At 36.4% G+C, this 12,911-nt stretch overlaps 1 protein-coding gene across 1 annotated transcript; it reads right to left on the bottom strand.

Moving 5' to 3' along the window:
• Positions 1-420: 420 nt before the first annotated feature.
• On the bottom strand, positions 421-12,410 carry LOC145628770 (protein disulfide-isomerase like 2-1-like). Its single transcript, XM_081681167.1, has 11 exons — positions 12,177-12,410; positions 10,792-10,876; positions 10,112-10,209; positions 9,941-9,996; positions 2,845-2,962; positions 2,639-2,666; positions 2,459-2,547; positions 2,187-2,343; positions 1,967-2,091; positions 1,743-1,842; positions 421-793 (listed from the first exon to the last, which is right to left on the bottom strand). The coding sequence occupies exons 1-11, from the start codon at positions 12,329-12,331 to the stop codon at positions 725-727; spliced, it is 1,080 nt and encodes a 359-aa protein (XP_081537293.1). The 5' UTR covers positions 12,332-12,410; the 3' UTR covers positions 421-724.
• Between the last annotated feature and the right edge of the window lie 501 nt (positions 12,411-12,911).

Raw genomic sequence — 12,911 nt, 5'->3', positions numbered from 1 at the left:
GCGTATGTAGCGGATCTTGTCGAAGGAAGAAGTGAGTATTAATTAAATTGAGGCAGCTTTGCCTGTACTACTGTTAGCACCCTTTTTACTCAAACTCCTAAGTCCACCATTTTCAGATTACTAGTAGCAGCTTACAAGAAACATTTGAGATAAGTTTCCATATTTCAGCAACTTCAATCGTTTAGATAGAATGCACAAATAAGTGTATGAGGACAAAATCCCCGTAAATCGTATTACGGTCTCTGGAGATTTTTTTTTTTTTTTTTTTTTTTTTAGGCTTCTTTGGATTACCGATTGTTTACTGATCTGCAGCAAGTTAAGACTTAAGACGGCTTCCAAGTACTCGAAAAGCTGCAAAGCGAGTAAAGAACCCAAGGGAAGCACGGGTTGCAGTTGCAAGAGAGTGAATGAGTGATGACATGCCTAGAATTGTAGGTTGATTCATAAGATAGTTGAAGTTCACTTCGTATAAAAGGGGTAAAAAAATGGATCAGAGAAGCAAGACAAAGTCAACGTTTCTCCAAGAAGTGTTATTATATCTAGTGTGACCAAAACTATAGATTCTACTAGTACTGTTAAGCTGCTCTAGGAGCAAAAATGTGCAGCAAACAATGTGCACCATGAACTCTACTGATAAACCTCTGCCCCAAGCTAAAATTGTATCTGCAATATCAGCCCTCGGGGTATGAATGTTCAACTAACATCATACGTAATAGCCAGATGATCAAGCGGCAAAAAGGGACAAGATATTCTTCTTTAGAGTAAACTCATCAGATTTTGCTGAGCTGATGGCCTGCATGAACAAACAAGTTACAAAAGTTATTAGAGATCAAGTGTGGACAATGCTAACGTTGGCTCTGGCACAACTCTCAGGACACGAGAAAAAACTATACTCCATAACTTCATAAGTTGACAATGGGGCAAGAGAATAAAAATCCTCAATTTACAGCTACGTTATTGATCGTTCACTGTGTTTTGCCCCACTCCTCTGGGAAAAAGAACTATACATATGCAGATGACATTGCACATAACTTTATTTATACCTTTTAAATCTAATAATCATAAGATATATTCATTCAAGTATAGTCATTAATTGCCCTCTCATCAGAGTAAGGCTTTGTCAAACTTCTGTATGTCAGCGGAAACATTATACAAATAACAATAACTCGCTTCAGTCATTGGTAGAAAATTTGAATACACCAGAAGACATACAACAGATAAGGGGATACATAATAGGAGTACACCGGGCAATAACTTGGTAATGTTTGGGAGAGGATAGAATTGGGGCATTGTAATCCTTCAATAGGGTAATAGTACTCCTATTCATCCCTGCTTCAAGTCATCAGCTTCTACTACCTTATTTTCTTTAACACTTCTAAATTTAAACTCCATTATCCCCTGACCTACCGATTCCATGTGTGTCACTAAAAGGGGAGAGAGATGCCTACTATCTCCATTTAAATGTGGGCTATACACATAACAGCTTAATTTGCATGGTAGTTGCTAATAGATTCTACCTACTATTTGTGGATTTGAGAAGCAAAAGTAGACAGTAGAACAGATTATATTTTCATTCTCAGACCAACATTGTATAATAAATATAGCCCCCCTTCTCTCCTTTACTAGATAATGGGCGTGCCAATTTGTAAACCATAAAAATTCAAACCTCCAAAACTTCAACTACAACTTGCACAAAATTTAAATTTTAGACTCCTACAGAATCATGGCCAAAATATGATTACCTTGCTAAGAATGCGCTCAAGTCTCTGGATTTCCTTTGAAGCATAGTCAGCACCCTTTTCCATGGAGCTCTTGGCAGCCTTAGTATAGATCTTTCCGTACCTGGAAAATAAAAGAGAAATCAGACACAACCCAATATAACATGCACTAATTAACTCTTCTCTTCTTCCCCATTTTTAAAAGATTAAAGAGAATAAAGTAAAATAAAACTGAAATATCCTTCTACCTTGCCGCAGAGCCTTCAAGCTTCCCAACTTCTTCCTCCAACTTGTTAAAGACAGCCTTCTTCTCATCACCAGTTGCACTTACAAATTCCTTCACCAGGTTTTCCAAGGATGCAATGATACCAGCCTAATTATTGGAGAGCAGTGTCAGAATAAAGGGATCTTTTCCTGGGCTCTCTATCCACTTGCAAATTCATAAGAACTTATAATGAAGCACATCACCTGTGTGGTAAGTTGGCCCTTACTGTCACGGCTGGTGCCACACTTCTCATTAATAAAGCTAACAAAGTCTTCCAAATCTCTGCCACCATCGTAATCTTCACCATCCTTGTTGCTCTTGGGGAAGAATTTCAATGTTGGGAAGCCACTTATGCCATATCTGACAAAAAGTAAATGAAGTTCAAAACAGTTAGACATGCAATCCTAAAGCAAGTTACAGTACAAAATCCAGAACACAATGAAATTTCAGATGGCCAAGAGAAAAGTGAACTTACTTCTCTCCCAAGTCTTTGTATTTGTCAGCATCAAGGCTTGCAATCACTACATCTTCAGATTTAAATGCAGTAGCAACCTTTTCGTAAGTCTACAACATGGAAAATAGAAGGCTCAATAATCATACAAACTGCTAATGCACCCACTAAAAAAATAAAGTGAAGAACAACTTTTGCACTTACAGGAGCCAATGCCTTGCAGTGACCACACCTGAGCAACAGCATAAGCATACATGAGAAGCAATTCTAATATTATACCAGTAGAAATTACTTAAAAATCAATTTAAATTACCCAAAACTAAATCTCATAAATTAGTTCAAGCAGTAGCTGATCAAAGTCAGAGATATATGGAACAAGTTAAGTATAGTGAACAAAGAATATAACTAACCATGGGGCATAGAACTCAACGAGAACATCTTTAGATTTATCCATGACAACTTCATCAAAGTTATCTGTAGATAGTACCACAACATTCGAAGGCGTAGTAGCAATCTTCACATTGGTCCCTGATAGAAGCAAATAAATCAGCACAGAAGAAAAGAGAAATCAGACGTACAGATAGCATGCACCTGATAATGGTCTGCTAGAATTTTACCGATTTAAGAGGAAATTATATTACTAATTGACTTCTCAAAGTTACAATGCTTTTATTTGCCTAAAAATAAGACTTACTAAATTTGATCATTACAATTAGAGCTGTCAATTCGGGTAAACGGGTCGGTAAGTGTGGATCGGGTCAATTCAGATTAATTCCATAACCTATGCGAGTCGGGTTTGGGTTGGGTCATGCTTGAATCGTATCACGTCGGGTCATACTTCTTATCGGGTTTGGGTCGGGTTTAGGTCGGGAATAAGAGGTCGGGTTACATTCGGGTCGGGTAAACAATAGGTTGGGTTTAATTCGGGTTTTCACGGGTTAAAACATGTTAGGGTAATTCTCGGGTTCGAGTCCGGTTCGGTTCAAGTCAATAATTTGCGGGTTAGAATCAGGTCGGGGCATTCTCGGGTTTGGTTCGGTTCAAGTCAATAATTTGTGGATAATAATCAGGTCGGGTTATTTTCAAGTCGGATCATTCTCGGGGTCAAGTCGGGTTCAGTTCAAGTCAATAATTTGCGGGTTATAATCAGGTTGGGTCATTTCCAAGTTGGGTCATTCTCGAATTCAAGTCGGGTTATGTTCAAGTCAATAATTTGCAGGTTACAATCAAATCGAGTCATTAACAAGTCAGGTCATATTCGGGTTCAACTAACTATAAATAGATAATTATCATTTTTATCAAGCTAATTATTTCCTTTGACTATAATATACATGGAAATATACTAGGGAGCTATAGTCTATAACTTAGGAAGATAAGTATCTCCTTTGACCATACAACAAATATATACAATATTTAACTCTTAAATTTGAGGATGATGCTCCTTTCTTCTGCTGGCTGACCGACTTGGTCTCCAAAGACAAAATGCTTTGATCAACAATAATAAGGTGGTCTAAATTGCATTTAAGGTGATTTGAAATCGAGTCAAGAACAATTAGGGTTGAATTTAGGTCGAGTCAATAACAAGTCGTGTTAAGTTTGAGTCGGGTAAGTAATAAATCGGGTTGAATTTTTGGGTTGGGTAAGTAATAGGTATGGTAAAATTCGGGTCGGGTCAATCATAAATCGGGTTGAATTTGGGTCACGTCAATAACAAGTCGGATTGATTTCGGGTCGGGTTTGTAACAGGTTGGGTTAAATTCGGGTTAGGTTAGGAACAGGTTCGGTTGGTTAGTAACAAGTCGGGTTAAATTCGGGTTTTGACGGGTTAAAACAGGTTTGGTCAATTTCGGTTCAAGTCGGGTTCGGTGCAAGTTAATTAAATTGGACGTTGTAAACCAATAAATCGGTGCAAGTTGTAAACCGGTAAATTGGCAGTTTAAAAGCAAATTGAATGCTTCCACACATCCAATTGGACTCCTGGAGGGTGTTAGGGACCATGGTAAACATTTCAACAATTTTAATTTCCGGGCAAAAAAAAGTCAAAAAAATTCCAAAATTGAAGGCTAATATCCACGCTTTTTGAGAAATTTTGGAGGTTTTGGTGCCCGGCGTCAAAAGTCATGAAATTCTATGGGATACATCTCAGGGTCATATAATGTCGTTTGAAACCGTATATGATCATTATTTGTTGTCATAAATGATCATGGCAGACTTGAATTAATGAAATCGGTGCAAGTTGTCTATGTTACTTGGACTCGGATGAAGTGTCAAATTAGACACGGGTGTCCAAGCATCGGAATCGCCCATTTTCTTGAAAAAAGTTGTGTTTTTAGTTAAAAATGAAGTGTCCAGGTGTCGGTGTCTGACACGAGTCGTGTCGACACGGACACGTGAGGTAAATGAAAGAGTCCGAGTAACATAGCAAGTTGTAAACCGATAAATTAGTCATTTAAAGACAAATTGGATGGTTCCACCCACTCAATTGGACTCCCGGAGAGTATTAGGGACCATGGTAAACATTTCGGCAATTTTTATTTTCGGGCGAAAAAAAATCAAAAAATCTCAAAATTGAAGGCAAATAATCCACGCTTTTTGAGAAATTTTGAAGGTTTCGGGGCCGGTGTAGTAAAGTATTAATATTTAAGGGTATACATCACGGGGTTATATAATGTCATTTGGAACCACATATGATCATTATATGTTGTCATAAATGTTCGAAATAGGCTTGAGTTAATGAAATCCGTGCAAGTTGTAAATTGGTAATTAAATTGGCTGTTTAAAGGCAAATTGGATGGTTCAACCGACCCAATTGGACTCCCAGAGGGTATTAGTGACCATGGTAACATTTCGACAACTTTTATTTTCGGGCTAAAAAAAGTAAAAAAAAATTCCAAAATTGAAGACTAATATCCACGCTTTATGAGAAATTTTAGAGGATTCGGGGCCCGATGTCAAAAAGTCTTAAAAATTTAGAGGATACATTTCGGGGTCATATAATGTTGTTTGGAACCATATATGATCATTATTTGTTGTCATAAATGTTTGTGGTAGGATTATGTTAATGAAATCGGCGCAAGTTGTAAACCGGTAAATTGGTCGTTTAAAGGCAAATTGGATGGTTCCACTCACCCGATGGGACTCCCGAACGGTATTAGGGACCATGGTTAACATTTCGGCAATTATTATTTCTGGGCGAAAAAAAAAGTCAAAAATTTCAAAATTGAAGGCTAATATCCACGCTTTTTGAGAAATTTTGGAGGATTCGGGACTCGGTGTCGAAAAGTCTTCAAATTCTAGGGGATACATCATATAGGCATATATGATCACTATTTGTTGTCATAAATGTCCGTGGTAGGCTTGATTTACTAAAATCGGTGCAAGTGATAAATCACATTTATATAGAGTTTATAGGCACGTTTATGCTAGTTTTATAGTTGCTTTTTGAGTCTTTTGTCGCTTTTTAGGTCGCAATTGCATAAGTTGTCCATTTTGTATTCTATTACGCTTCGTTTGTGTTTTCTTAATGTTTCAGGTAGTTTCTATAGCTATTTGAACGCTTTCGGAGTGGTTTTGGAAGAATCGGACAATGAAAGGATGAAAAGTCGATGAATTGAGTTTATTAATCGAAGATCTCATGTTCGTGGATGTTGACTATGAGGATTTTATGCATGAGAAATGAAAATAGCATCCACAATGATCGTTATGCACTTTTCGGAATTGAATTTGAGTTAGAAACGAAGTTAAACGATGTTTTACAAAGTGGTAAAACTGACTCTTATTCACTCTTTTGATCATAACTTGAGTTCTACAGATCGGATTGAGGTGATTCAAATTGCGTTGGAAACTAGACTTGAAGAGCTTTCCATTGATAAGTCACACGCCCCTATACGGTTCCTAGAACGCGAGATACAGCCCTTTGAAGTCAAGCCTGCGAAGCTGCCAACCCATCGCCCAATCATCAGGCGATGGACGTGATGTACGCTCGAGCGTGAGCTGCTGGTTGGGGCGATGGTTTTCCATTGCTCGATGGTCAAGTGTCATTCCGACCATCGGCCACCCATCGCCCGATGGGTGGGGTGTGCGCGCAAGCCACGAGAAATCCTACATCGATTATAACTCTTTCAATCGACCAATCATATCACGACTATTAGAAATTTTAGAAATTTTGGAGGTTTCGGGGCCCGGTATCGAAAAGACTTGAGATTTTAGGGGATACATCCCGGAGTTACATAATGTCATTTGGAACCATATATTATCATTATGTGTTTGTTGACACCGAAATTTTGTTAATTATTAGGTGTACTGTCAGATATATGTAAATACGGAGATAATATCAAAAATTACAAGATGTTCTTCAAAATCTCATACATTATTATCTTTTACTCTACGACTCTCTATATAAAGAGGGCCGAATCTAGGGTTTAAAGGAGGCTCGGAATAAGTCACAAAGACCCCATCTCCTCCCTACTACCAAACATTGTAGGTACATGGTATGGATTAAGCCGATAAGGCCCCGTACTATAAGCAAATATCAAAACCTAGTTCTTTGGAGAGAGGAATCAAGAGATCTACGAGAGTTGTAACCCACAAATTATCAATAAAATAATTGTTCCCATATATTTTTTTACCTCTTTAATTATGTATTGCAGGTTTGAATTTTTATGGTTTACAAATTGGCACGCCCGGTGGGACAATTTTCGCTCTTCATCTCCACTCTTCAAGTATCAAAACTTGTAGCTTTAATAGGGGCATACCAAATTTGCTTTCAAATTCTACAAGAAAATTTCGAGACCAAGTTGCATCTGATATCAAATCTCCACAACAGGTCCCGAGGGGGCATTTGTTGACACCGAAATTTTGTTAATTATTAGATGTACGGTCAGATATATGTAAATAAGGAGATAATATCAAAAATTATAAGATGTTCTTCAAACTCTCATACATTATTATCTTTTACTCTACGACTCTCTATATAAAGAGGGTCAAATTTAGGGTTTAAAGGAGGCTTTGATGGAATAAGTCACAAAGACCCCATCTCCTCCCTACTACCAAACATTGTAGGTACATAGTATTGAATAAACCGACAGGGCCCGTACTATAATCAAAACCCTAACCCTTTGGAGAGAGAAATCAAGAGATCTACAAGAGTTGTAACCCCACAAATTATCAATAAAAATAATTCGTATATGTTTCTGCCTCTTTAATTATATGTTGCAGGTTTGAATTTTTATGGTTTACAGTGTTATCATAAATGTTTGTGGTAGGCTTGAATTAACGAAATCGGTGTAAGTTGTAAATCGGTAAATTGGCCGTTTAAAGGCAAATTGGATGGTTCCACCCAACCAATTGGACTCTTAGAGGGTATTAGGGACCATGGTAAACATTTCAGCAATTTTTATTTCCGGGCAAAAATAAGTCAAAAAATTCCAAAATTGAAGGCTAACATCCACACTTTTTGAGAAATTTTGGAGTGTTCGGGGTTCGGTGTCGAAAAGATTTGAAATTCTAGGGGATATATATCTCGGGGTCATATAATGCCGTTTGGAACCATGTGTGATCATTATTTTGTTATTATAAATGTTTGTGGTAGGCTTGTGTTAATAAAATCGTTGCAAGTTGTAAACTGGTAAATTGGCTGTTTAAAGGCAAATTGGATGGTTCCACCCACCCAATTAGACTGCCGGAGGATATTAGGGGCCATGGTAAACATTTCGGCAAGTTTTAATTCAGAGCGAAAAAAAGTCAAAAAAATTCCAAAATTGAAATCCACTCTTTTTGAGAAATTTGGGATGTATCGAGGCCCGGCGTCGAAAAGTTTTGAGATTTAGGGGGATACATCTCGGGGTCATATAATGTTGTTTAGAACCATATATGATCATTTTATGTTGTCATAAATGTTCGTAGTAGACTTGAGTTAAATTAATCGGTGCAAGTTGTAAACCGGTAAATTGGCCGTTTAAAGGCAAATAAGATGGTTTCACTCACCAAATTGGACTCCCGGAGGGTATAAGGGACCATGGAAAACATTTCGACGATTTTTATTTCCGGGCGAAGAAAAGTAAAAAAATTCTAAAATTGAAGTCTAATATCCACGCTTTTTGAGAAATTTTGGAGGTTTCAGGGCCCGGTGTCAAAAAGCCTTTAGATTTTAAGGGATACATCTCGGGGTCATATAATGCCATTTGGAACCATATATGATCATTATATGTTGTCATAAATGTTTGTGGTAGGCTTGAGTTAATGAAATCGACGTAAGTTATAAACCGATAAATTGGCCGTTTTAAGGCAAATTGGATGGTTCCACCCATCTAATTGGACTCCCAGAGATTATTAGAGACGATTGTAAACATTTCGACAATTTTTATTTCCGGGCGAAAAAGTCCAATAATTCAAAAATTGAAGGCTATATCCACGCTTTTTGAGAATTTTTGGAGTCTTCGAGGTCCAGTGTCGAAAAGTATTGAAATTATAAGGAATGCATTTCGGGGTCATATAATATCGTTTGGAACCATATATGATCATTATTTGTTGTCATAAATGTTCGCGGTAGACTTGAGTTAAATTAATCGGGGTAAATTGTAAACCGGTAAATTGGCCGTTTAAAGGCAAATTGGATGTTTCTACCCAGCCACCCAGAGGGTATTAGGGACCATGGTAAATATTTCGGTGAAATAAGTCAAAAATTTCCAAAATTGAAGGCTAATATCCACGTTTTTTGAGAAATTTTGGAGGTTTCGGTACAATACCAGTCATTAATTAACATGGTTAAAATTAGAAACAGAAACATCATTACAAGAATATTGGATGGAGTAGGTAGTAAATGCTATTATTAGTTTGTTACATGACAACTAAAGCTCATCAATTTCAAAGGAAGGAGAATACTCAGAAGGATAAAAAGTGAGCTAAACAAAAGGAGATATCATTTAGTTATTTTTCCCATTTCACATTTTGGGGAAATGGGGAGATTGGGTAGGGGATGTCTTTTAGTAGCCACTTTAAATAATAAAATAAATAAAATAATAATGCAATATGATTTGGTCGAAAAGGCATTAGAGAGCATTGAAGGGTTACACAGATTGAATTACACCTGGTGAGGGATTTGTACAGAATTCAAATTACAAAAAATACTTTTTCCTACAAAAATGTCTTCTCAGAACTACCCTAACACCTACTACAGGAAGACAACAGCAAAATACTCAATGCTTTGCACACAGGATATATAAGCAGAAATTGACATCAAGTTGTAATAGTGATGGAGCAACAAAGAATATTTTGAAAATAATAGGTCAAATTAACATTCAGTTTAATGCTAGAAAGTACTCCGTATAAGGCAAAGGTCCTCCATGAAACAAAATATATGATAAGGAATTAAGGCAATCTACATATATAGTCCAAAGAGGTCTGCAACTAATATAACAAAGATTCATTTAACAACAATTAGATCATAAAAAAAACGTTCACATAATCACATTATTTGAGAGAATCACTAATTAAGTTGCAACATACCTCCTTCAGAGTTAACATACTCAGCAAGTGCCTCAGCTGTACGTGCACCTTCATATCTGCATACAGAGAACATTTACAAATAAATTACGATACTTGCCCACAAAATATTTAGCCATAACATAGCAAACATAAACAGCATTCAGGTGATAGTACAGAGATGTACAAACTCACTTCTTAGGTTCCAAGGATCCTTTTGGAAACCACTTAATTGTGGGGTATCCTGAAACATCATATTTGCTGCACAGACTTTTGTGCTCGTCACAATCCACCTGCAGAGAGATTAAAATTTTAGTTAAAAAAGAATGTATTCCCGACACCAATCAATGGAGACATTGATGCAAATGAAGCTAAAGAAAAACTAAGCTTATTCATTCAGCACACAGATTAATAAAGTCTCAAAATTCAAGTTCAGTAGAACAACTTAATTTAATCAAAACACCTTGAGTTCATAAGCACTAATCAGAAAAAGTGAAGGATTATTGGATCTATTGTTCTCCTACTTCACAAATCTCACAATTTTACTATAGCCCATAGTTGGTAGATTCAATCACCAAGCTATCAGAAAAACCACCAATCAGCTTTAATTCTGCATATTCCTGAAATCCCTTAGTTTAGTTACTTTATGTGGATGTTAAAGTAGTAGCAACAGCCGAGCAAGCTGCACCCCCTCCCTCCCCAGCAACAACAATAAAAACAGCATTCTAAGGAGCATGTATCAAACAATCAATATAAGCATAGCCCGCAATCTCTTCATTCAGATTATCCTATGAACATCCTCCATCTTTTAGTATCCAATATACTCTCATCAAGATAAACTTTTGGCAAAAAGACCAACAACATGCAAAGCTAACCTTTCCAATCAAAACAGATTTGGCCTTTTTGAAACTTGCACCGAGCTTTTCAAACTCTGGGGCGAGCTTCTTACAGTGTCCACACCTGTAGAATATGCAGTCAATTAGTAATTTGAATCCTACTTTCATGGTTAACAATGGTTAGATATGCACTTTGGCACCATGAACTATGGTATCCACCAGCCAGTAACTTGGGTTGTGATTCCCATGAATAGTAATAGATCAAAAATATAAATGAAGCACCAAGCACTGTAAAGGAAAATATGCCTCTCCACTTCATTCATATGAGCTGAAGTAATACTAAACTAAATATACAAGACAATAGATATGATTTGGGAACATAAGTCAACAAAATATGCAACTCAAAGTGTCTCAAACTCACAAAAAATGCTATGTTAAATTTGTAGACCCACTCATTGAAGAGCATCAAGAACAAGTTGTCGCAAAATACATATTTTTAGTCATGTAGAAAATACCCGCTCGTTAAGCGTCTTAAGACTGGAGGCAAATGGAATGAAGCTTTGAAGCTATAAATATATCTGTAATATTCCAAGTTTCTTTTCTAAAAATATATGTATGACAAATGAAATATAAAAAACAAAGTACTTTATATAATTAGAATCCCAATAAATGATACGTCATTTCTAATATTGGCGACTGATGGGCTAAACATCAAATGATCATGCTCTTTTGTCCATGTAATCATTGAATTTCACTTCTATTTACCTAATTAAAATATATCATCTTTGCTACTTTGCTTCCAACATGAATCCATCAACTTTCTAATGAACCATCAATTATACCGAATTATATCCATTGGTTGTCACTCATCAGTGATCAGTTCAACAAAAGTGACATAGATTCCAAACGATCATTTAGAAGTGCAAACTATTAAATACAAACTTTCCAATACTATTATAATTATGCGCAAATAATCTATCTCAATTATTATTTCATTTAAACAGAGTTAGGTAAAGGACAACGTTGACTCGGCATTTCAAATTCTCCCATTCAACGTGCAACATTTTGTTACATTTATAATAAACGCAATCTATTCTCTAATTTTTAAATGGCGGAAATTTCAAAAACATCGTACACCTCTTCAGCTAACAATTTCTCCATTTCACAATCATACACTTGATAGAAATCATCAGGAAACATTACGAAGTTCCAAAAATCAACCAGTAACTAAATCGCATATCATCATTTCCAATACACTAGCTAATCAAACAATCAGATCTAGTAAATCAACAGATAATCAACAAAAATCAAAGATCAATCAATAACCGAATTAAAAAATACTAATGTTGAGCAAATTCGAGCTGAAAACGATGATAACAACAAAATCGGAAGAAAATTAAAGAGATAAATAAATGAAATGTTACCAAGGAGCGTAAAATTCAACGAGAGCACCACGATCTTGACCGACCTCCTTGTCGAAGTTCTCCTCCGTCAAAACGACGACATCGTCGGCAAAAGCCGATGAAACGAGGAGCAAAGCTAGGGTTCCGACGAAGAAGCAGATCTGAGATTTCGCCATTTTTGAGTTTTCTTCTGAAAAAAATAACCAGAAAAGGTGAAGCAGTCGAGCGTTGGTCCTTTTATAAACACCTGTGAAAATTGGGGCTTGATTGTTTAAAGTTATTTTTAGCTGTGTCTTAATCTCAAAGTATGTCTGATGTGGCAACGAATGACACGAACTATGATGATTCAACTAATTGAATGATGCCACGTGCTGTGTCCGGCATTAGGTGGTGTGTAAGTGAGTTTGTTGGTTTTTTTTTTAGAAGGTAAAAGGAAAAAAAAATTATAATATCAACATTAGGAAGCCCTTCTCACGAGGGGAATTCCTAATGTATCAGAAGAAAGAATAGAAAACAAACTAGAGTTATTACAAACATTAATATCCATACTTCTACACACTAAATGGCCAACATTAGTTATCCAATCCGCTGCGCGATTTGCCTCTCGGTAGATGTGATGGATACTTCAATTGCGAAACTGAGAAAGAAGAGAACGAGTGTCTTCGATAATATGTTCAATCTGCCAAGGTACTGCCCAAATTTCTTTTATTAAGTTGATGACTAATAAACTATCACCTTCAATTTCAATGTTTTGAA

Source organism: Chenopodium album, chromosome 4 (genome assembly GCF_948465745.1).
Source record: "Chenopodium album chromosome 4, dcCheAlbu1.1, whole genome shotgun sequence".
NCBI lineage: Eukaryota > Viridiplantae > Streptophyta > Magnoliopsida > Caryophyllales > Amaranthaceae > Chenopodium > Chenopodium album.
This window is presented reverse-complemented; position numbering and strand designations above follow the sequence as displayed.